Genomic DNA, 25,668 nt, shown 5'->3' with positions numbered 1-25,668 from the left:
TCTTCGGAATCAGGGTAATGAAGGCGTAATTAACCTCGTGCTCCCACTTCTTTCCACAATGGAAATCTTTAAAAAAAATTATAATTTGTTCCTTTAGATTAGGCGAACATTTCTTGAAAAAACCCATAATAAAAGAAACCCACAAACTCAATGGCTTTCAACATACACAACTATAAACATAACCAGTGTTTTAAAAGGCGCGAGGCGCCCTAAGGCGATTAACTACCCGAGAGCCTCAATTTTTGAGGCGCTTTGAGGCGAGGGATTCACGTACGCGAGGCGCTTAATTTTACAAAACATTTGTAAATATTTTATAACCATACCTCAAACACAAAACAACTTAATAATTAACTTAATAACCAAAAACACCAAGTAGCATATGTCATATTATATCTAAAAAAGACAAATAAAAAACATTATCAATAATCAAAATGCCTAAAACTCATCTTCATCATCATCGTCGTCAACATCAATCCCAAGCACCTACTCCTCCCCATCATCTTTGGAAAGTCTAATATCTTGATCTATCTCTTCATCTTCTTCATCAATCAAATTTAGTCCAATAGAGGGCCTTCTATGATTGGAGGTTTGGGCAACACCCTTTCCTCTATCTCTTGAGTTTGAACTTCAAATTGATTAAAAGAATCATTATTATGAATTTAAAATTTTAAAAAATAAAGTTCATGTAAATTAAATAAATCAACTTGAATTTGAGTTTGGGTATCTAAGCAAACGTAAAGTTTAAATACTAAAAATGCACATTTTCCTTGAGAAAAAACTCAAAACTAAGGTTAATGACATGGCAGGAAGTGATAGGTTGTAAAGAGAGAGGAGATAGGATATATCATTCACCCCACAGGAAACATAAAAGGATAAGCATATCCATACTTCAAAAGTGAAAATGGATAACAATATTCTCCAATCCCTTCCTTCAAAATCACCCCTACCAACCAACCCTCTTCTTCTGAAACCCTCGTCTTCGCCAAAATGTAATTACCTACCTTTTCCTCGCCGCCGCCGACGGTTTCCCAAAGTTTATTGTACCAACAACAGCGCCAATAATAGCAGTGAGGCCGCAAAACCACCAGTAAGACTGCCGTCAGATACTCTTCAAATCCGGTTCAAAAGAGGGTCAAGAAGGCGTCGACAGCTCCGGGAAGAAGGTGCCCGGGGAGAAAGGCAAAGGATGAACTCAAAGGCTGCAGCTGAAGCAGCTCCGAAGAAATGGGAGGAAATGAGCATGACAGAGAAGGCTTTAGAGTTGTACGTTGGAGAGAAGGGTTTGCTGTTCTGGCTCAACAAGTTTGCGTATGCTTCGATTTTCATCGTAATCAGGGCTTGGATAGTTTTCCGGTTTGTTGGACATGCTCTCAATCTTTACCAACTTGATTCTCCTCCTCTTGCTCCCACCTCCATGTTCAACGGTTCTTGATCCATACCACACTGATATCCATATGTCTGAAATGAGTCATTGTATGTTAATCGCTAAAAGCATCGCCTCATCGCCTCGTCGCCTCTCGCCGCCTCCGACGACTGAATCGCCGCCTCATGTACTCGCAGCCGCCTTGGTGGTCGGAGGCTTTCTTCTAAACGTCTCGCCTTGCCTAGCGCCTCAGGCGCGCTTTTTAAAACACTGAACATAACAATATTGGCGAGCAAAAGAAGAAACCGAAGTACCTCTTGAGTGTCCCGACTATGCGTTACGGGTTTGATTTCATTGTTTTCTAGGATTATGTGGAACACATCCTTGTTAGGAATATCTTTTATCACATGCCACTTAAGAGGGAAGAAACCATTCCACTTGTCCAGTTGCCAGAATTCCATATCTTTATTGAAGTTCACCTTGCCAACCATCTCAGCTAACCCAACAAACTGTCCACTTCCATTAACCTGACATTACATTGTCAAGAAACAACATAAGAAACCGGAGGCTGATAATATCCTGATGAATAATATGGTTGTTGACCAAGACATTGCCCATCAACACCCATTAAAGCCCCAGTTGCATATGGGTTATAGCCAGGCAAATAGTAGACAAAGGAACCATTTTCTGATTGCACTCCCTGGTGGAGCAACAACACCCCCCAACCCAAAAAAAACAAAGAATCAACATTTCTTCATGATTCCACATGAATGATATAGTGAAGATACGATAAACTGGAACCAATATGAAGGGATGATTTTCATAAACAGAAAGTGCAGTGAAGGAACTAATAACATACCGTGTGTGAACCATCACTAAGAAAATAGCCCTTATCATCAGATTGTGTAAATGATCCATCATAACCTGCACCAAAAATAAAATAAAAAACCGCCAATTACTATTCTTTTACAAAACTAAATCTGCTTATTGGTTTAAGTACAATGGTAAACCAAACTGCAAAAGAAGAAAAAAGACTGACATATCTAACAATAAAATTGAAGCATGGAACTAAAGCAAACAAAAATTTGTTCCCTTCAAAACATTTATCATTTTATTGGGGAACATGAATTAGCTTGAGCAAGTACAGATTTTGTTTGTCATAGAAATTGTGAGGGTGAATTTAAAATATCAATTACAAATTCATAAAGATTTCTGAAACCTCTGTAATTTAGGAACACTTTTCAACAATTGCCTTTTTGTGTGATTAAAAAACATACATTATCAATGTAATTCATCATTATTCAAAACGTTGGCATGTAAATGTGATATCTAAAGAATCACAGCAATTTAAAGATAGACTGAAAACGTAATCCCATTTGCAATGGAACCCATGGCTATACCGTGTATGAATGCCATGTTTCAGCGTAGGGATGTTCATAATTCTGTTAAAACCGAATTAAACGACCGAACCAAAATTTTGGTCGGTTAATCGGTCGGTTAATTTTGGATTTAGTCGGTTTACGGTTAATGGTTTTTTCAAACTTCGGTTATCGGTTAATTCGGTTCGAAATCGGTTAATTAACCGAAATTATTAAATATTTAATATTATAAATGTATTATTTATATGTTATTTAGCTTTAAGGATGTTTAAACTTTGGTTTTATCCGAATTAATCAACCTAATTAACCGAATAAACCAAAATTTTTTAATATTTAATATATAATATGTATATTATTTATAAATTTCAGTTAATTGACCAATTAACCAAACTTAGTTCAATTCAGTTAAATTTTTTTGAAAAAATTTTGGTTTGATTAACGGTTAAAGGGAAAAAAATCGGTTAATGAATTTTTGGTAATTCGGTTCGGTCGGTTAACCGAATTAACCGATTGCACACACCTATTTCAAGGTGAAGAACTGCTATATAATCAAAATCTAACCTGGGTAGTAATAATTGTCAAAGCCAGTAGATTGTTTGGCACCGGGCTCTCCAACCAAGTCTTGATTTGTGCCAGAAGATGGATATGGTGTAGAAGATATTGTGGAAGTCAAATCAGATGCAATTCCAAGTTTTCCAGAAGGCTGGAAACATCAAAACATGCCAACTTCAAAAATCCATGCACAATAGTTGATAAAGCAAAACAGAGATCAATTTTGAGAAAAAAGTTTAGATAAACAAAAATTTTGAGAGAAATTCACAACATACCACATCATGCTCAGCCAATTTGGGAACAGCTTCAAACTTCATAACCACATCGATAGGTTCCGCTAAGTTACATGGTTAAGTAATATCATTAGAGAATCACAAAACATTTAGAAAACATATTACACAACCACAACCAGCATAACATTCACAAAAGCAGATCACACAGTCACAACTGATAAAGTTAAAAGCACGACTTGGCATAAGACATCAATAGGGAAGCTTAATAACACATGAAAGTGCTGCTTCTTATTATAACCAAGGTGATATCATGAGGCTGATTAATAGTATTAATAGGATTTTTTCGATATACCAATTTCATCAACCATAAGTAAGATGCCAAACAAATTGATTAAGCCCTCACTGATACCTATTGTTTACTGGCCACTATCAAGCTTAAGAGATCACAAACCAGAGTTTTGGTCACTAACAGCCAATCTATAAACATCATAAACCATCAGATGCATTCATACAAGGAAAGCATGACAATTAATCAGAACTGAAGCAAAAGATACGATTCTCCAAGGTCTTTTAACCAGCCATTATCAAAATATCAAACAAATATTCGAAACCCAATTGACCTAACAAAAAAAAGAAGAGCCAAAAGGCTTATGTAAAAGGCTTTAGTTGCAGTCTTTTATAAGAGGATAAATTCAACCTAGTCTTCAACGCCTACTTTCAATAAAGGAAAGGTAAATACTTAATACTACTTCTCTATATAAAAGTCATGGTCATATACTTAGCGCATAAGGTTTCTCTCAATATTATTTATCAAATTAAAAAATCACTTAAAGAAACATTTATATAATATGTCATTTAAACAAGAAGAAGAAGAAGGTTGTTTAGAAAACAAAAAATGCATTGAAATGTTATGAAATTGAAAGTTGGCACATCAAAGGTGTGGAAGAAATAGATTCAATTCTTTTCTCATGAAGAGAAGCAAAAGATTCTTTTTTAAGTAAAAGATATTGTTTTTATTATAAATTCCATAAACAATGAAAAAAATCTAATTTTTTAGACCAAGAAAACAATCTCTCTCTCTCTCTATATATATTAGTCAATTCCTGATGTCTTCAGGAGAAAACAAAAAACACAAATGAAAGCTGAGATACTCTGAGGGAAAATCGGGATTTTGAATAATTTTACAAATAAGAGGGGAATTTTGCACCGACAAAGAAGATAACTAGAACAATTGTCTAGAAAAAAAAACTTTTCATTTAAAGAAAACTGTAAACAACTTCAAATTTTTTAGGGAAGCTAAGAGGAACACATATCGAAAGGCGTACATACCTGAAAAAACCGGATCCAATCTGATGGGTCGGGATCTCCAGCTAGGAAACCCGCTTTTGATTTGAAGAAAAACACTTTCTTCCCTTTCTTCTTGAAGAGAATGGAGTAGGAAAAAGGAAGTGCGAGAAACGCTGAGGGATTTTAAAACTGGAAGAAAATATTCCGTCTTGTTTTCCAAAACAAATGGACGGATGCGATTAGTATTTGGTATAAGAAACAACGAATCCTGACCGTTATATTTCAGGAGAGGAGATTCAGTTCTCTTGTTGGGCTGGGCTACAGCTCGATTTAATTTCTACCGTCCCATTTATTATTTAGGATAAAGTCTTCAAATGATCCTTTCATTTTTAAGATAATATCAATCTAGTCATCAAATATATCTTTTCAGTCACCACTTGTTCTAACGGATCAATTCAACTTCATCGATTATCTATAGAAACAATATCTATTTTTCGCATACACAACAAAGTAATTGAAATCAGTAACTCCATATTTGATTTACATGTAAGTGAAGTTTGATGTTGGTTTTGGTTAGCTTGGTGGAGATGATAGTAATAGATGTACATAAATTTTAGAATCAATGAAATTTTTATTTGATTTTATAGAGTCCATTTTTAAAAAAGAAATTAGATTTGAGAAGAAACATATCAAATTTTTAAGAGAATGATATTCAAGTTTGAGATAAAGGATTCAAGATGAAAAATAATATGATTGATAGATTAAAATTGACACCCTCAGATCGATATGGGTGACTTGATCTGTTATGAGGTGTCACATTAGGGCCACTAGACCGACCCACAATAAAAATAACAGATAAATTTAAAAGTTTTATTAAAACATATAAAAATACAAGTATACAATATTTCAAATCGTAAAACAGAATGCATTCATACCTCCCATCATAAAAGTTTTAGATTCAATATAAAAATCAAATGTGTCCTACATGCCCCTTGATTACACTTATACCATACTCTATAAGCAAAGCCTGAAATGATGAATAACATAGTGAGCTTTGGGAAACTCAGTAATACAGAATTACCAGATGATGCTGAAGGACATGCAGATAATTAACAATCATAAAAATTTTCTTATTGATTCAAGAATCTACATGTTTTCGTGATGAGCTGAGGTTCCACTAATATTTCTTCAAGTAAAAGACAGGAAGCTTACAGTTCAGAGGAAAAGTTCAGAGGATTGGAATATAATGTCTAGTGTGTTCCCACAAACCTAGAATAAATAAAATCATAGATTAAAAACAATAGTATTTTATTTTAGTAAAACAAATTTTTAAAATCATTGTAATACATTTCACCCGGACACTCCTTATGCAGTCCCCCAAAACTGCATCCATAAGGGCTTACCCTAAGCACACAGAAAAGAAACCACCCTAAAAGAGTACCTTGGGGCCTATAGGTCTACACAAGGGTCACCTTAGGTCCGTAAGGAATTACCAGCTTGTTCAGAGCTGAACCTCCGTACGCCAGACTCTTACCCATACAATATCCAGTAGAAATCAGATTGAGTAGTAAACTATAATATCAAAATCATGATCCAATAGAATATTATAAAAATGACAATGTAGTTATTTAAATCATATAAATGCCCTCCACCCTGACACCATATAAATGACATACCCAAGAACTGCATCCATAAGGACTTACCCTAGGCTCAATGGACCTAGGAGCCAACCTAAGGGAATGTATTGGGGCCTAAGAGCCTACCCAAGGTCACTTTAGGTCCGTAAGGAATTACCAGCTTGGTCAAAACTGAACCTCCATACTTCAAAATCCTACCCAGACATTATCCCAATAATCGGTTTATATCGTAAACAGTAAATTCAATTATCCATAAATCAGGCATAATTATATTTTCCAGTGGAAACAGGTAACCAAAGGACATATATCATGTAGCCATACTTCACAGCCAGTAAATCAATAATTTTGAACTTTGAACAGTTAAAAGACTCAGTAAATCAGTAACTTCAGTAAATCACATTCCAGGACCGATAAAACAATCATATAGTACATAGGAAACACACTTAGAAAATTCAGTTATTTTTTGAAGGCACGTAGTAATTATCAGGAAGGGGAGCATGAGCTTCTGCAAGTTGATTGGATTTAAAAAATGGGATCCCTACTAAAAAGGGGTTTAATTGCTAATGGATCTAAACAGACATTCAAAGATTGATGCTTAAGAACCATTTAAGATTTCAGGTGTATCAGAAAGGTATTTAGGAACCTTTACATCATAACAAATTAAGATTTCAGATATAACCAGAGTGATTCCATTATTTATGCCATCAGGGTATTTCGGACACTTTGATTTCTAATGGATTCTTAGCAACTTAATCCAATAAGAGTGAAATAATGATTTACGGTATTCAAGATTTATGTCAATTTATCAGGATATCGGTCAACTCGAACTGAACAAATCTCAGTACTATGATACCTGTCAACCACTCAAATCGATGCACTTCAAGAAGATTCACACATTAAATACTGACAATGCTAGTCTAAATAATCATCTTTAGAACTATCATTGAATGGGTCTTGATGAACTATATGTATTTCGATGGTATTTATTTTATTTATGTATTGCAACTGTCTCCAACATGACCGATGTACTTGAGTTATACTCCACAACCTTTAGGGGCGATATAATACTTAATTTTTCTCAGTGTTTCAAGAATTATCAAATAACATTCACTTATTTCTAGGTCATGAGGGTAGTCAAGTCATTTTTGTACTTGATATTACTTCGGTCATCTTAGAGTTCAAGGCATTCCAATCATTTTCTTTGATTCATTCAAATATATATATATATATATATATATCATTTCCAGTAATTTAATTATCGGGTGATTATTCCAAAATAAAAAATTCTAAATCTTTTATCGCATTGGGAATTTAAAATCGATAAACAATATGTTTATGAACAAATCGAGTATTTATCAAGTGAATAAGTAGTCTATCAGATCAAGGATGACTTTTTAGGGTTATTTTAATTATTACTAATCTTGAGGATTAGGAACCGATTTTTAGGTCTTCCAACCGATTTACAGGTCTTTTAAACAAGTCACGAGTTCAGTCGATGGATCTATAGTTCTATCAGGTCAAGAATGAATTATCAGGTTAATTCCACTACTCGAGTCAATTATGTTCTCTTTTTTACTTTATAATGGTATTTTCGTAATTTTCTTTTTAAACATTTTTGGCATCAAAACATTTAACGATAATTTTCAGAGTTTAAAGATTCTAAGATTAATTCCTTTGTCTATTAATCACTAACCATAAATTTATTTCTTATCAATCTACCAATTCATTTGTGCAATTCAATCGAGTCTTAACCAATTTATTAATGAAACCATATTTAGTTCGAGTCCATCCATTACCAAACATGCATAATAGACCCATCATATACATCCATGCATTTATCCAGTATCAACATATTTCATAAAGCATACAAAGAGGTAGTAAAGTATCACCTCGATTTTTTAGCCATGTTGGTTAACTAATTAAACTCCATTTGGTTGTCCTCGAATGTAACACCCCAACCCGTATTTGACCCAAATACGAGTCTGAGATGTCACATCAACTTTTTAAATCATTTCTTTATATAAAAATATATAGAAATTTAAGAAAATTTCAAACATACTGAATAATTTACATATATCAATTTAAAACATTTACAAAACTATTCAGAGCTTATACAAATTTAATCCTTGAAATACATGCCAACACTATATAATACAAAAGGGAAAACCTACTGTATATTTTCTGATATGCTCTTTGTAGAAGTTATGTTGTCTCCTCAACTAACTTCTTTGCGAACTTCTCGAATCCTACGTGTGAAACACTCACACGCTAAGTCATAGACTTAGTGAGACATGTAAATACACAATGTAAACTAACAAATGAATGTACATATCATGTAATACACATCATACTTATATACATATTTAAACCCATCATTAATATGCTTATCATTACTTATTTTATTATCATTAATTCCTTTGCTATCATATGAGCATATACTTTACATAAACATATAATATAAATTATAAAACACAACAATGCATGAATAATTACTACTATCATATCATACACAAGCACATATCATCTCATATCACAAATACACATATCCACTTATTATTATTATCCTCATTCCTATTATCATATGATCATGAACTTATTATTTATACATATCATATAGTACAAATACCATTTCACGAAAGAACACATACTTTATCATAACAAGTTATTTATTATCTTTAAAGCCCATGTATACTTCTGAGAACTGAAGGTATGTGAGTACATAGAGGTTGTGCACATATGCTGTCACCACAGCTCGTAAAATTCCCACTAGGGGCGCATAGAAATTGTCCCGAAGGACCACATAAACTCATATATCCAGAAGGACCACATAGAACATATATGTTCCGAAGGACCACACAGAACACATATGTCCCGAAGGACTACGTAGAACCCTCGACTCTTGGCATGCCAACTATACCCCTAGGTCTCAATACACATAACATGGGCATTATTATTTATGTTATCACACTTTCACATATTCATATCATATACACATATAAGCTCATGGCTTCTTATCACATATATCGTGTAATACTCACATGGAGTCTCATATCTTCTTATCATATATCTCATATCACAAGTTCTTGTATTTATATAACATATCATCCCGTAGCTCATGTCATTTCTCATAAAACTCATTATATCATGTTGCACATATAGTTCATATCATATGGTTTATATCTTTTCATTTATCTTATGTTTTATCCTTTTATATTTATATAAATCACATACATGTAATACATACATTGCATATTCACACATATATGTGTTCAAACAAATCACATAAATAAATACACTTACCTCTAAACATATGCATGAACTCAGGTACATCTAAGCATCATATCCCTATAAGCTTATATGCACATACTCATGTATCCTAATATCGGAATTAGACTTATCACCAGTCTTAATCCATAACATAACTTACACTTATTATCATGTACTCACCTTGGTTACTTGCCAATATAAAGTTCTCATTATCTTTCTCGAATCTTGCTCTGACAGCCTATCCAAACTTTGTTTCTGATTGATATCTACATGAATACAAAATTTAATGAATATTGAGATTCGACTTGATACGATTCATATCAATACAACTAAATAAAACTCCAATTTAACTTTTCCAACTTAAGTAGCATCGGTACCACCCTCACGGTACCGATACCTCTATACTAGGGCACCGATACCCTACCTAGGTATCGATACCAAAATTAGCTTCGATGTTCCCTTTGTATCGATACCCTCTACATAGGTATCGATACCTCTTCCATAGGGTATCGATAATGTTCATACAGGTATCGATACCCCATACATCATTTCCTTATAAACTACCTTGTAGTATCGATACCCACTCAACAGGTACCGATACCCCTTACCCAGAAAATGCTTCTTAGCCCAAAAATTTCCAACACTTTACCCCAAACTCTAATTATTTACCTCTCCTCATGCCCTTAAACTTATCCATACACATGTAAACCCTTTTTGAACACTATAACACTTCATTATGCTCAATATCTCACTATAACTCTTGAATCAAATAATTTCATCAAATTTTCCATGTGTTCTAAATTCAATTCTAATGCTTTAGACTTTTTAATCCTTCTTATGACAAGTCAAAAATCTCATCAAAACTCTAAAAACCAAATCACATCAATAATTATCTTAAAAATCATTTTACAAATCCCTTCCTAATTCACTCATCTTATTATTTAAATCCTATATAAGCTTTCCTTAAGCTTATATAACACCCAAAGAATCAAAACCCACCTAGAATTCCAAGAATTAAACAACATTAAACTCACATTCGAAAGCTGGAGCCAACGTGAAGAATAGAAAAGCAAGAAGAAGAAGAGAGCTTCCAGATAACTCCCCTACGTGTTTCACTTTTATTTAAGGGGAAAATATATTTTTAAAGAAAAAATACCATAATACCCTTTCAATCTTTCCATAATTATAATTTAGTCCAATACTGAAATATTCCTATTTAAGTCCTTAAACTTTTAAATTTTCCTACATTGATCCCTAAATTTTCAAAAATTCTCATTTTAGTCACTGACCCGAATTTCAGGATGTTACATCGAGCTTTAATTCCATGCCCCATAATGTCTCGGATACATGGTAAAACCAATTACATTAGAAACAAAAATTAAACGTGAAAATCTGTATTGAATCGGAAGATAAAATGCAAAAAAATAGCTTACCGAGTTCAAATTTGGCAAAAGACTATAGATTCAGACTCAGGCATCGAAAATCATAAAATATGACTTTTAAAAAATTTTGACTTTTTGGTCAAAGTCAATGGTTAACGATTAAAGTCAAGGGGTATGTCAACGGTCAGGTCAAAGTCAACGGTTTGGGTCAAGGTTAACTGTTCAGACCAATTTGGGTTGACACGATTTGATCTGAGCTGACTCGGTCGGGTCAAACAAACCCGTTTCAGACCTATTTAGGTCAGTCGATCCACTTGGACCATTTCTAGAAGGGACTACGGTTGGATGAGGAGCCCCACATACATATGGCGGTACGTGGCGACGGTTACAGGATCAGGGGCGATAATCGACTACTTCGAGAGCACCAAAACATCACTACAAAGCCATTTCAACACTCAAAACCAACTAAAACCATCGGAGTCAAGAGAACAAGGTCGAAATACTTACCCAAACCGACGATTGATGACAGAGCGACGATGGGTTATGGTCTCGGTCAGGTTTTAAGCGCACGAATACGACGAGTCCAACCACGCCGACGGTGAAGCAAACAGACGATGCTGGCTGTCGAATTTTACAATTAACCGAGGTGACGAGAGGGGGTTTCGGTAGTGATTCAAACTTTGATTCATGTCGATTGACGATGAATCACGCTATGGTGGCGCTTGGGCTTTAGTTGCTGGTTAATGGCGAGTCAACTGAGGGTGACGATGCGCTCCAAAGATGGCCAGACGATGTTGATTTGATGGAAGGGACTACGACTGCCAGGGTTTTGGTAGGTAATTTGGGGATTTTCAGGTGTTAGCTTATCCAAAACCAATAAAAATGAGTTTTAATAATTTAAACCTCAATAGGAACCTAGCCTAAATGGTAGGGGTAAGGGCTGTACTACTGCAATACGTGGGTTCAAGACCCTGTAGTTGTATCCTTATCAAAAATATTATTATTATTATTATTATTATTATTAGAAGTAGTAGTAGTTGACAAAAAATGGAAAATTTTAGGGTTGGATCCCTCAACTATCTTCAAGCTTGCAAAACATCCATCATACTTTGAAATCAAGCATTTTAGTCCTCAACTTTCCCTTGTTACAACTTTAATTCAATACTTTAAATTAACAAAATTTAGTCCCTAAATTAGGGTGTTACAAAAATTATTTGAAAAGCTTATGAATTTATCAACAATTATTCTATGCAATGATATCAACTTATTACTTATATAGTAGACTGTTTAGTAACTAACTATTAACTAATTATCTGACTATTACTAATTGTTGAATGCTGATTATAGTAGCAACCCTCCTCAAGATGAAGTCTTATGCATGTTAATAAGACCTAGCTTGACAATAAATGATTTAAGGGCGAGATAATGAATAGCTTTAGTAAAAATATTGACAATTTGATTGGCAGATCGAACATGAAATAACTTTAAAAATCCTATCTTGACCTTATCACGAACAAAATGGCAATCGATCTTAATACACTTACTGTGTTCATGAAACACTTGATTTGTAGCTAAATGGATGGCAACCTGATTGTCACAATATAGTGATGCATGGGAACATATATATTTGAATAAAGCTAGAAGTGTTGTAATCCATACAAATTCACGAGAAACGGATGTCATGGCTTGATATTTAGCCTTAAAAGAAGACTTGTTAACAATTTTTTGCTTCATCGATTTCCATGAGAAATGTTATCACAAATATAAGTACAAAACCAAAAAGTTGATCATCGTGTTTCAGGGCATGAACCGTAATATGAATCAACGAAAGCACTAAACTATAAAGTTGATTTTGAGGAGAAGAATAATCTTTTTCCATGAGAATATTTGATATAGAATAAAAGATGATATGCTTCCATAAGATAAAGATTTCAAGTAGATGTGATGAGAGTTTAACATTACATATTTTTATTATTCTTTATGTCTCTTTTATCGTTTGGATATTAACGATTTATCTTTATTTTGAGTTTATTTTAGACATGAACTTCATTGGATTAATTAGCCTAAAAACTAGTAGATTTCGATGGTCCATTCAGCATCTTATAGAAGACAAGAAGAACTTCCTTGAATATTTAATTTGGAATTTATATGGGACAAGGTTATCCAGAAGATGAAGAAGAATTCAACCAGAAGACTTAAATATTTATCTTTTGTGATAAACCTTTTTAATTTATAATTTTTAGTTTGATTGTTCTATTATTATTTTATTTAAGAATTAGTTATTTTATTAGAACTATTATTAGGATTTTTAATTTGATTATTTTAGGAATTAGTTATTTTATTTGCTTAGAACTATCGGGTTATAAATACCCTGTAACACCCTAACCCGTACCCGACCCGGATACGAGCCCGAGATGTCACATTGACTTTTTTAAATAGTATTCTTAACAAAATACAGAACATTTGAACTTATATTTTAATAAAATACGATAATATACTGTTGAATTATGTTCTTTATAATGAATTTGAAAAAATACGCATTTATGAACAGTACTATATAGTATGAACAGTACCATGAATAGTGAAAATTTCGAATATAAATTATGTATTTATGCACTGCTATAGTGAATCGATGCACTGCTACAGTAACTTCGGCAAAATACGTATACATTCATAAAAATCCAAGTTTTCGTTTGTATAAAATTACCATGTACATATACTCATTTAAAAACATTACAAAACTGATTAAAACATATAGTATTCAAATCTTTATTTACATGCCAACCACTTACAACATACATACTATACATTTCTTTTCTGATCTGATAGTTGGAAATGAGAAACTGACATGTCTTGCATAACTTTTACCAATCTTCCTCTTCTCGAAACCTACGCGTGAAACAAACACACGCTAAGTCGTTGACTTAGTGAGACATATAAATCATATAATAAAAATAATACATTTCATATCCATATGAACATATCATCTACTCATTCAATCATGTCACATACGATTCCATGTAAATATTAATAGCATGATAACATGTAATAATACAAACACTTTTATACCTTTTTGTAAGCCAATGTACATTACTGATAACTCAAGGTATTCGAGTACATTGAGGTTGTGCACTATTGCTGTCACCACAGCTCATATGGGTGACAGCTCGTATGGAGTCCCACTATGGGCTATGAAATTTTGTCCCGAATGACCTATGTATTGTATTTGTCCCGAATGACCACTCCTTAAGAACCATATACATATATTTCAATGGATCAAATCTGTTTAAAAAGACCCTGTAAATGTTCCAAAGGATACATATATGTTCCGAAGGACCACGTAAAACCCTCAACTCTTGGCTTGCCAACTATACCACTAGCTCTCATATCATATAACATGGACATTATCATTTATACATTTCATATCACTTGTTCTTTTTTTTTCTGTCACATACCACATGTATGTTTAACCATATATTCCATATCATATCACATGTATCATGTATTGCATATTCATATGTCACATAACTCACATGTAGAAATGCACTTACTCACATATACATATTTCTATGTACTAATGCACAAATCATAATCACATAACATTTTAGAAGTTACTTCTTACCATAGTAACTCCGTCACTGGCTCATCGCAAGCCAATGTTTGTTCTATAAGCACAAATTAAATTGCACTCACCTTAGCCTTGCTTTGATTCGATCCTAATTCTTTGATTGTTCCGTAACTTGTTTAGGCTCAATACCTACATAAACATAAATTATGAGACAATTATCAAAAGTCTAAACCTTATAACTTGGTATTAATAACTTATGCTAATTTAATAAAAAAAATTCCAATTTTTCTTTTAGGGGTGTATCGATGCACCATGGGTGCATCGGTACAAAAAATAGCTTCGAAATATCCATGCATCGATGCACCCCTTAATGTATCGATGCACCTTCAAAATTTGTCTTAGTGCATCGATACATACTCATAGTGCATCGATGCACCTGCCCAGAATAGGCCATTTCATCCGAAAAATCCTCAACACTTCATCCAAATTTTCATTATAAAATCCTTACTATGCTACTAAATTCATCTATAACAACTTTAACAAATCCCTATCATTCCAACACCTTATAATCTTCCATTTTTCATCCAGATTCTTAAGGCTAAGAATCATACCAAATTTTCCATGTTATCCAAACTTAATTCTAACACTTCTAACTTCTTATTCTCATAGATGACAAGTTAAATTCATCCTCCAAATTCATTTAAACCTTCTTATTCAAAATTTCACTTAAAACCCATTTTCTTTAATCTATTATAACTCCTTTATCTTTTGATTTTAAGATAACTTAAGATTTCCTTAAGCTTAGTTATCATCTAATGATCAAAACACATACTTAAAATCAACAACCAACCAATAAATCAGAAAACTCACATTTGCTTTGAGTGTCTCACGTTGAAGAAGAAGAAGAATGAAAAATGAAGAATGAAGAGATTTCTGGAGAAATCTATCAACATTATCCCCATATATATTATTATTTTATTCATTTGTAAGTCAAATGACCATTTTTCCCTTTAATTCCTTTAATAATTACTAACAACTTTAAGGAAATATCTCTACATAAATCATTGAACTATTGAACTATTATACTTTTATCCCCAAATTCTGAAATTTTACAATTTAGTCACTAACCCGGTATTGAGGATGTTACATACCCCTTAGGTTCAATAGTTGAAACGTATATTGGAATTTATTTTCCTTTGTTATTTATTGAAGTTCTACTTTTCTTTCATCTCTATCTTTTTTTCTTTATTTTCTTTCATTATTTTCTTTTCACAATGCTAAGCATAATCCAATCCATGCTTGGCTAAACTTATACTTAGTCAAAGGTTTTTATGAAACTCAATTCCATTCCTGAGAATTGAATCTTGATCTTCATACCTTCATATCGTATTCTTGATTCTTTGGAAACTAGGAGTGACAATCGATCATTCTCTTAAAAGTTATTACATCTTCAACTCAAAAGGTGCACGTTGATTTTAAAGACTGTTTTGCTTGAAGTTTGGAAGTAGGATCAGTTGGTCGTAATTCGGCTTCCTGACAAACTTAAAGTTTGTCTATTAAGGGGAATCAAGATCGAGTTCGATTCTCGGTGAGACGCTATAACTCGAGTTGGGCTTTTCCAAAATTTAAAGTTATTTTGGATCTAACAACGATAGATAAAGATCAGATTTCGAAGATAAACTTGGAAATTTTGATTAACTAGAGAGAAGAGTTAGCTACAGGGGTTGAGCCTTGCTGACTGTAACCATCATACATCACGAAGGAAAATTTTTATTTCAATGATCGATCGAAATTGGGGCTAAACAAAACTTGAGGCTATATCATCTTTATTTAATTCCTCTACTTTATTTATTTTATTATTATTATTTTTATTCAATATTTTATTTATTTATTTTTATTCATTTATTTTCATTAGTTTTAGAATGCGGTTGTTTAAAACCAAACTTTAGAACCATCTGACAAAAAGCATGGAACCACTATCTAGAATCATGTTTGAGTCTGCAAATAGACTTATACAACTTGCATACCATGTTGGAACAATGATGATCAGAATTATAACCAAGGGGCAACTTCATATAATTGCAAGTAATAATTTGAAAGAAGTCATTTTCGCAATCGGTGAGAAGGTGTTAATATAGTTGATTCCCTCAACTTGTGAAAAATCTTTGGCCACTAAACATGCTTTATATCGATAAATTGTTCCATTACACTTATGTTTGATGCAATAAGACCATTTACAATCTATTGATTTCTTTTCCTCTGGCAAAGGAACGACAAACCACATTTGAAGAGATTCTATAAATTGCAATTCTTTATCCATAACTGTTCTCCGAGTAGGAAACTTAACCGCTTAATGATAAAAACTAGGCTCATAGTGAGAAGAAACATTTACTACAAAGTGTTATAGTCAGGAGATAACTTGGAATTAGTTAGAAAATGTTCAATGGGATAAGAACAAGTAAAAGATGAAGTGGTAATAATGTCGAAGATATGAAGGCTTATGAGTAATCCGAGATGACCTGCGAGGAGGTTCATTTTGTCCAAGTATGCTTGGTTCTAGTATAAGCATTTTAGGTTCAATCTCAGGTGTAGATTCATGTTCATGTTCAAGATGAGATTCATGTTCATGTTTAAGTTCTTGTATATTTTGTTCATGCTCCGATATATTTTGTGCAGGTTCAGATCTAACAAAAATATGTGTAGAAATATCAGATGTACTAATAGGCAAATATATCATGAAAAGGATCAAGAAGATTATCTGCTATAGTAATAATGTGAAAAGGAAATACTTGTTCATGAAAAACAACATCTCGAGATACCATGATTTTTTGAGTTTGTAGAACTTAAACTTTGTATCATTTCATTCCATGAGGATACCCAATAAAAAAATCGGTAAGGCTCATTCAGAAAATTATCCCTGTGAGCACGTAAAGTAGAAACTAAACATAAAGAACCAAATTTTTTTGAATGCCCATAGAGTGGAGTCTGACCATATATAATTTCGTAGGGACACTTGTTGTTTAACACAAGTGAAGGAAGTCAATTGATTATGTAAGCGACTATGAGCAAACAATCACCCCAAAAAACGAATGGGAACTCTTAACTGAAAATACAAAGAACGTGCCACAGCCAACAGATGTTGATGTTTCCTTTATATAACTGAATTTTGTTGAGGAGTTTCAACACATGAAAATGATTAATAATTTTTAATTTTGCAAATAATTCAGTGAACTTTAACTCTGAAGCATTATCCGATCGAAAAACCTTTATATCAAAGTTAAATTATCATTTTATCATAGCAATCAAATTAGGAATTATAGAAATGACAACAGACTTATACTGTATCAAATCCATGTAGATCGTGAATAATCGACCAAAGCTAGACAGAAATTATGCTTAAAATGTGTAGTATACTTATAGGTCCCCATATATCACAATGAATCATTTCAAAAGGATTTGCAAATTTTATAAAGATTTTTATTAGGAACATAAGATGACAAAACATCTTTCAACAATTGTAATACATGCGAGCTAGGATGGCCAAGTTTTTCATGCCAGGAAATTAAAACTATATCAGAAACATTATTATTGAAGCAATAGAAGCATAAGGTTTAACACTATCAACAGAAGCATAAGGTTTAACATAAGACATTTGCATTAAGTAAAGACCTTGATGAAGCTCACCCTTCCCAATCACTTGTCATAGGTCTTAAATTAAACATTGTAATTTACAAAATAAAACGTTAAAATTAAAATAATTAAGTAAGAAAATTGTCACTGACAAATTGAATTGAAGTTTTAGAACATATAAAACATTATGAAGAATAAGTCAGGAGGAAAGACGAATTGTACCAGAGAATTTAACTGAAACAATTGATTGATTTGGAAGAATAATTGTCACATATGTTATGTGTGGCTTGTATTTTTACAAGGTATAAGTTGATTAGTCAACAAGTATTGGTCAAAATTGGTAGTCATCAAAGAATTCAAATTCAAATTTGTTACCACTAAAGAATTCAAGTTTGATTTTGCTACATAAGTTGGCTACACAAGTTGACAAGTTAATTCAAGTTAGCAAGTGGCCAACTTTTACATATAGAAAAATTCATCATTGGTCCCTAAACTATTAGGTTATAAGTTTAGTTCTTGAAGATCAACTACAAATAGGCCTAAGCACATTCACTTGAAATCATCCCTAAAAGTTCTCTCTCATTTGTTTTTTTTTTCATGTTCCCACTTTGTAATATTTTGGGAATTCCCAGGAATTCTATCTGTAGTAATATTTTGTCGATAGTGAAGTATTTATCCGTTGGTGGTGCCCGAGAAGTAGACGATATTTTCATTGAACCTCGCAAATTTGGTGTGTTCTCTCTATTATTGTTCTTTATTGGGTTTTCCTATTGTGTTTCAATATTCAATAGTTTGATGGGTTTATTTGTTGTGAAACTTTGATAGTTTTGATCTTGACATTTTAGATCAATTTTGAAACTATGTTCGTGTGGAAAATAACCCAGTTTCCCCAATAATTGTATTAGAGATTCGGTTGATGTTATCTCAGTGGTCCTATTGTTGAAAATATCGAGTTCATGCTATTGAATATTATTCTTTGGCATTAAAATGACAAAATACGAATTAGTTGAGACATCAACCTCTTCATCCAGACCGATGAGGAGGGTGATGACAAATGCAAACTTCTTAGTTGAGCTGTTTGATGGATCTGCTAATTTCGACATCTGGCAAGGCGAGATGTTAGAAGCTTTATTCTAGCAAGGTCTAGACATCATCATCAAGGAAGAAAAGCCCATAAATATGGAGGAGAAAGAATATGGAACAATAAATTATTTGGCGTGTAACACGATTCGATCTCGTCTTTCCAAGGAGCAGAAGTATGGCTACAAGAACGAGATTTCTACAAGTAAGTTATGGAAAACATTGGAGGAAAATTCCTAAAGAAAAGCTCTCAGAATCGTCTCCACATTAAGAAAAGATTATTTTGATTTGACTATCAACTAGGCACCAGTATGAATGAACACATCACTACCTTCAATAAACTAGTGGTAGATTTATTGAGCATGGATAAAACCTTCAGAAATGAAGATTTGACTTTAATGTTGTCATATTTTCCAGATGAATTTTAGCACCTTGAGATGACGTTACTTCATGGTAAGGATCAAGTTACTCTTAAAGATGTAACTGATGCTTTGTATAGTTATGAGCTTAGGAAGAAAACTAATAAGAAGAGCAAGTACGAAGCATCTGAGGCCATGGTGGCAAGAGGTCACTCAAAAAGCCAAAAGCTAAAGAGGAGAGGGAAATCAAAGTCACAGTCTAGATCGGGAAAAGATAAATATGTATTCTCATGAGAAAGATCATTGGAAGAAAGACTACCCCAAGCTGAAGAATAAAGGAAAAGATGCTCCGATGCATGTGTTGCAGAGCATGATGTCAATGAATCTGACATATGATTGGTTGCTTCATCATCAGCATTCCATTCAGATGAGTGGATATTATACTCGGGTTACACCTATCGTATGTCCCTTAATCGGGAGTGGTTCTCCAATTTAGTAGAACTAAATGCAGGAGTTGTTCATATGAGCAATGATAATGTCTGTAAAATTATTGGGATAGGTTATATTCGATTGAAGAATCATGATGGATAAACAAGAGTTCTGACTTATGTCCGGTACGTGCCCAGTTTGAAGAAAAATCTTATCTCGTTAGGAGCTTTAGAATCTAAAGGCTTAGTTGTCACTATGAGAGATGGAGTTTTAAAGTTACATTTGGCGCACTTGTGATGATAAAAGGCATCAGAAAAAATAATTTATAGTACTACCAAGGTAGTACAATTATTGTAACAGTTGCAACAGCTTCTAGTGATGACAATTTGAATAAAACCTAGTTGTGGTATATGAGATTAGGACATGCTAGAGAGAAATCCTTGTAAATTTTGAGAAAGAAAGGGTTGTTGAAAGGTGCAAAGGCTTGCAAATTGAACTTTTGCAAGCATTGTGTTCTGGGAAAACAGAAGAGAGTGAAGTTTGGTACCATAACCTATAATACGAAAGGTATTTTTGGATTATATTCACTCAGATGTGTGGGGTCCTACCAAGACATCATCTTTGGGAGGAAAACATTATTTTGTAACTTTTGTAGATGATTTTTCTAGAAGAGTTTGAGTGTATCCGATGAAGTCTAAAGATAAAGTGCTCCATAGTTTTCTTAAATAAAAAATACGTTCGAGAACCAAACTAGTTGAAAGATCACACGACTTAGGACGGACAATGAAGGGGAATATAGAATTGATTCATTCTTTAAAGTTTGCTAGGAGCATGGTATTATTCGACACTTCACTATTAGAAATACGCCAAAACAAAATGGGGTGGCAGAGCATATGAATCGAAAACTATTAGAAAATTTCGATGTATGATATATAATGTTCGGTTAGGCAATACATTTTGGGCTGAGGTTGTGACATATGCTTACCATCTCATCAATCATCTGCCATCATTAGCGATAGGAGGAAAAACACCATCGGAGGTATAGTTTGGAAAACCTGCTACAGATTATGATTTCTTACATGTTTTTGGATCCACTACTTATTATCACATGAAGGAATCAAAGCTTGTTCTGAGAGCAAAGAAGACTCTCCTTATGGGAATCACCCATAGAGTGGAGAGATTCTATATCTGGTGTGTAGACACCAAGAAGATAATTTTTAGTTGAAATGTTACCTTTGATGAATCTTCCATAGCAAAAAAAGTAACAAATGGAGCTATTCAAACAAGTAGTACTCCGCAGCAGGTGGAGCATACTCCAAAATAGGTGGTTTTAGCATATGATGATCTTAGAAGTTGTTGCAATTGATTCTTTAACTCCAATAGAAGAATCAAAAGATGAAGATGATTAAACCAAGAACCATTGGAGACACTAAAACCACTTGCAGTTACAAGGCCAATGAGACAAATTGGTAGACCTACTCGATTTGTTGATATAGTGACCTATGCTCTTCAAACTGTTGATGATGATATCCCTATCACTTATCAAAAAGCAATACAAAACTTGGAAAGTGATAAGTGGAAAAGTTTCATAGATGAAGAATGCAATCTATCCAAAAGAATAATACTTGGAAGCTAACACAATTACCAAAGAGTAAAAATGCAATTGGATATAAGTGGGTATTTGCAAAGAAAGACGAATCTTCTAGCAAGAAAGATATTCGCTACAAGACAAGGTTGGTAGCTAAAGGCTATGCTCAAAATGAGGGAATCAACTACAATAAAGTATTTTCCTGTTGTGAAGCATTTCTCTATTAGAATATTATTGGCCTTGGTAGCACAGTTGAATTTAGAGCTGGATCAACTTGATGTAAAGGTTTTTTTTCTTGCACGGTGATTTAGAAGAGGATATCTATATGACTAAGCTAGAAGGATACGAAGATGGTGGTTGTGAGAAATGGGTTTATAAGCTAAACAAATCGCTATATGGATTGAAGCAATTTCCGAGGCAGTGATATAAATGATTTGATAGCTTTATAAAGAGGTAATAATACACTAGAAGAAAATACAATCATTGTGTGTATTTGCAAAAACTATAAGATGGATCTTTCATTTATCTCCTATTGTACGTTGAAAATATATTAATTATTTTGAAGAGTCAAAATGAGATAGACAAATTAAAGGTTCAATTGAATCAAGAGTTTGAGATGAAAGATCTATGTGAAACCAAAAAGATCCTTAATATGGATATAAACAGAGATAGACATGGAGCCAAACTTTATTTGACTCATAAACAATATCTGGAAAAGGTATTACAATGTTTTGGCATAAATGAAAAAACCAAACATGTAAGTATCCCACTTGCTCTTCATTGAAACTTAGTTCTAGATTATCTTCTAAAACTAATGAAGAGAGAATATATGGAAAAAGTTCCATATGTTAATCGAGTTGAGAGCTTGATGTATCCGATGTTGTGTGCGTATCCTGGCATTTCACAAACAGTTGGAGTTGTGAGCAAGTACATACATGATCCTAGAAAAGGATATTAACAAGCTGTGAAATGGATTCTATGGTATCTTCAACAAATCATGGATGTTTGGTCAGTTGGTGGCTAGATATGTTGATTCTAACTATCCTGGTGATTTGGATAAGCGTCAATCAACTACTAGGTATTTATTTACTCTTTCTAAAGCCCCAATGAGTTGGAAGTCTACTTTACAGTCTACGATGGCTTTCTCTACTGCAGAGGTAGAGTATATGGCAGCTTCAAAGGCTGTGAAATAAGCAATTTGGCTTAACGGGTTGATATAGGACTTGAGAGTTGTTCAAAGTCACATTAGTCCCTATTATGACAGTCAGAGTGCTATTCACTTAGTGAAAAATCAAGTCTACTATTCAAGGATTAAGCATATCGATGTGAGGTATTACTTTGTGAGTGTGATCTTTGAAGAAGAAAATATTCTACTTCAGAAGATTGTGACAGTAGAAAATCCTGCAGATATGATGACCAAGGTGGTAACAGTAATCAAGTTCAATCATTATTTTAACTTGATTAACATCTTGAAAGTTTGAGCACATTCGGGTGTATGATGCTTGTGAATGCAATTAGAGGCACTACATAAGGATAACTTAAACTGATTTTGGGAGTTTAAGAAGTTAGTAGGATTGGAAATATCAAACCAAAGTGGACATTTGTTATGTGTGGCTTGTATTTTTACAAGCTACAAGTTGATTAGTTAACTAGTGTTGGTCAAAATCGGTAGCCATCAAAGAATTCAAATTCAAATTTGCTACCACTTAAGAATTCAAGTTTGATTTTACTACATAAGTTTGCTACACAAGTTAACAAGTTGATTCAAGTTGGCATGTTGACAAGTGGCCAACTTTTACATATGGGAAAATTCATCCTTGGTCCCTGAAGTATTAGGTTATATATAAGTTTAGTCCTTGAAACTCAACTATAAATAAGCCTAAGCACATTCACATGAAATCATCCCAAAAAGTTCTCTCTCATTTGTTTTCTTCATTCTCACATTTTGTAATATTATGGGAATTCTAAGGAATTTCATTTGTTGTAATATTTTGTCGATAGTGAAGTTATTATCCGTTGGTGATGCCCGAGGAGTAGACGATATTTTCGTTGAACCTTATAAATTTGGTGTGTTCTCTCCATTATTATTCTTTATTGGGGTTTTCTATTATGTTTCAATATTTAATAGTTTGACGGGTTTATCCGCCATGCAACTTTGGTAATTTTGATCTTGACATTTCAGATCAATTTTTGAAACTATGTTTGTGTGGGAAATAACCCGATTTCCCCAACAACATCCTTAATATGAACCAAAGAATCAAACAAAGACTTCGAATAACATACATGTTTAAAAGCATCATAATAAATAATCCAACATTTTGATCATGAAATAAACTTAAATTATTTATATAAAATAAGCTCTTACCTTGCATGGCTAAGTTGACAGAAGTTGAAGATATATCAGATGTTGAAGCCGCTTGTAATTGACTAGTAAGCATAGCTATTAATTGTTGACATTGTTGAGGAGACAAAGCATCATTTGAGAATAACATGTTAGTTGAGGGTGACAAACCTGAATGATCGACATTAGAACTGGCATCAACATCACTTAATGTTGCTACTAAATTGGTTTGCGCCACCTGAGGGTATTTTGAAACTATATTATTATTACTAGAAGACCATGTTTTTGAGTTATAACCAGGAGGACATCCATAAAACTTGTTACGTTTTTTTTAGTATACCCAATCATACTGTGGTGACTACATTTTGGACGATTCTTGCGAGAATTGTAGTTTGTTTTAATAGCAAAAGTAGCTTTAGTAATAGGATTGCTAAGCTTTATATTTCTTTGATTTTCTTCTTGATTAACCAAAGAAAAAATCTTTGTGGTAGGAGGCAAAGGATCCATCAGCAAAATTTGACCTCGTATATTAGCACAAGACTCATTAAGTCTCATAAAAAACTGCATTGCTTGTTCTTTCTGGTGTTCTTTCAACATCTTTCAAACACCACCGCGCATGCATTGTGAACAGCTGCAAATCGGCTTGGCAGAAGACAATTCATCCCATATAATTTTCAGTTGTGTAGTATGTACTTACTGACATTTGGCTTCGAGTTAACTCTCCCAATTTTTTCTTTAATTGAAAGATTCTTGGACCATTAGATTGTTGGAATATATCTTCAAGATCTTTCCAAATATGAGCAGTAGAGGAGTGATGTAAGAGACTGGAAACAATATCCTTAGAAACTGAATTCAAGATCCAAGTATTTATAAGATTATTTGCTCTTGTCCAAGCATTGAACAATTCTGGTGAAGCTCGATCAGGCGCCAAAATTGAGCCATCAACAAATCCCAATTTGTTCTTGGCTGATAACATCATCACCATAGATCTTTCTTCACTTTCTCTCCTCCTTCAAGTTCTCTCATCTCTCTATACTTTAAATTTCTCAAACCCTAAAATCATCAATCACGTCATTATTGTTGTCTATTGTCATTGAATTCTAAAATTTTCTAACATTTTCCCTTATCCGATGTTCACAGATCTAATTCAAAATCGTTTGTCTTCTTTACTTTTGATCTCCTTCCTTTAGTGTTGGACAAAGTCGAAATAGAACTATCATTTATATCACTAATAAGAGTCTACTCATTGTTGGGATAATAAAAACAATGCACAATCATAATAAATCATCACACAAAAAAATAAATTTAGAGTAGAGTTAGAACCAATTTTTATCTATGAATTCTAAGTTAGATTCGAGATGGATAAAACTCTTTCAAAATCAAGTTAAGTATACCAAATGAAATATATATATTGTTGGGAAATCATGCTAAGTAACATAGGAAATAAACAAGTCTAAAGAAAATAAAGAATACAATATTTAACGAGGTTCAGCAAGGTGTCTACGTCATCGTGAGTGATGACCGACTGTTTTCTTATTATTAGCACTAATAATAATAACAATTAGGTTAAAAT

General features: G+C 33.2%; 2 protein-coding genes across 2 annotated transcripts; one reads left to right on the top strand and one right to left on the bottom strand.

The window, feature by feature from the left end:
• The first annotated feature begins 889 nt into the window (after positions 1-889).
• Positions 890-1,432, top strand: LOC120123181. The gene has a single exon (XM_039142128.1). It carries the CDS (start codon positions 902-904, stop codon positions 1,430-1,432), a length of 531 nt encoding a protein of 176 aa, XP_038998059.1. The 5' UTR covers positions 890-901.
• LOC120123147 lies at positions 1,392-4,974 on the bottom strand. The gene is made up of 5 exons (XM_039142107.1): positions 4,857-4,974; positions 3,570-3,631; positions 3,304-3,445; positions 2,223-2,287; positions 1,392-1,890 (listed from the first exon to the last, which is right to left on the bottom strand). The coding sequence occupies exons 2-5, from the start codon at positions 3,609-3,611 to the stop codon at positions 1,486-1,488; spliced, it is 654 nt and encodes a 217-aa protein (XP_038998038.1). The 5' UTR covers positions 3,612-3,631; positions 4,857-4,974; the 3' UTR covers positions 1,392-1,485.
• Positions 4,975-25,668: the final 20,694 nt, after the last annotated feature.

Source organism: Hibiscus syriacus, unplaced genomic scaffold, assembly GCF_006381635.1.
Source record: "Hibiscus syriacus cultivar Baekdansim isolate YM2019G1 unplaced genomic scaffold, ASM638163v2 tig00110391_pilon, whole genome shotgun sequence".
In the NCBI taxonomy this organism is placed as follows: Eukaryota; Viridiplantae; Streptophyta; class Magnoliopsida; order Malvales; family Malvaceae; genus Hibiscus; species Hibiscus syriacus.
Note: the sequence above shows the minus strand (reverse complement) of the source record. Positions and strands in the feature narration are given on the sequence as shown.

Bases quoted from the DNA above. Each gene is read 5' to 3' on its own strand.
- LOC120123147 (XM_039142107.1), bottom strand. From the start codon at position 3,611: ATGAAGTTTGAAGCTGTTCCCAAATTGGCTGAGCATGATGTG. The intron at 3,446-3,569 runs GTATGTTGTGAA...TGATGTTTCCAG, and splicing joins AATTGGCTGAGCATGATGTG to CCTTCTGGAAAACTTGGAAT. The intron at 1,891-2,222 runs GTATGTTATTAG...ATGTAATGTCAG, and splicing joins TTAGTGATGGTTCACACACG to GTTAATGGAAGTGGACAGTT.
- LOC120123181 (XM_039142128.1), top strand. From the start codon at position 902: ATGGATAACAATATTCTCCAATCCCTTCCTTCAAAATCACCCCTACCA.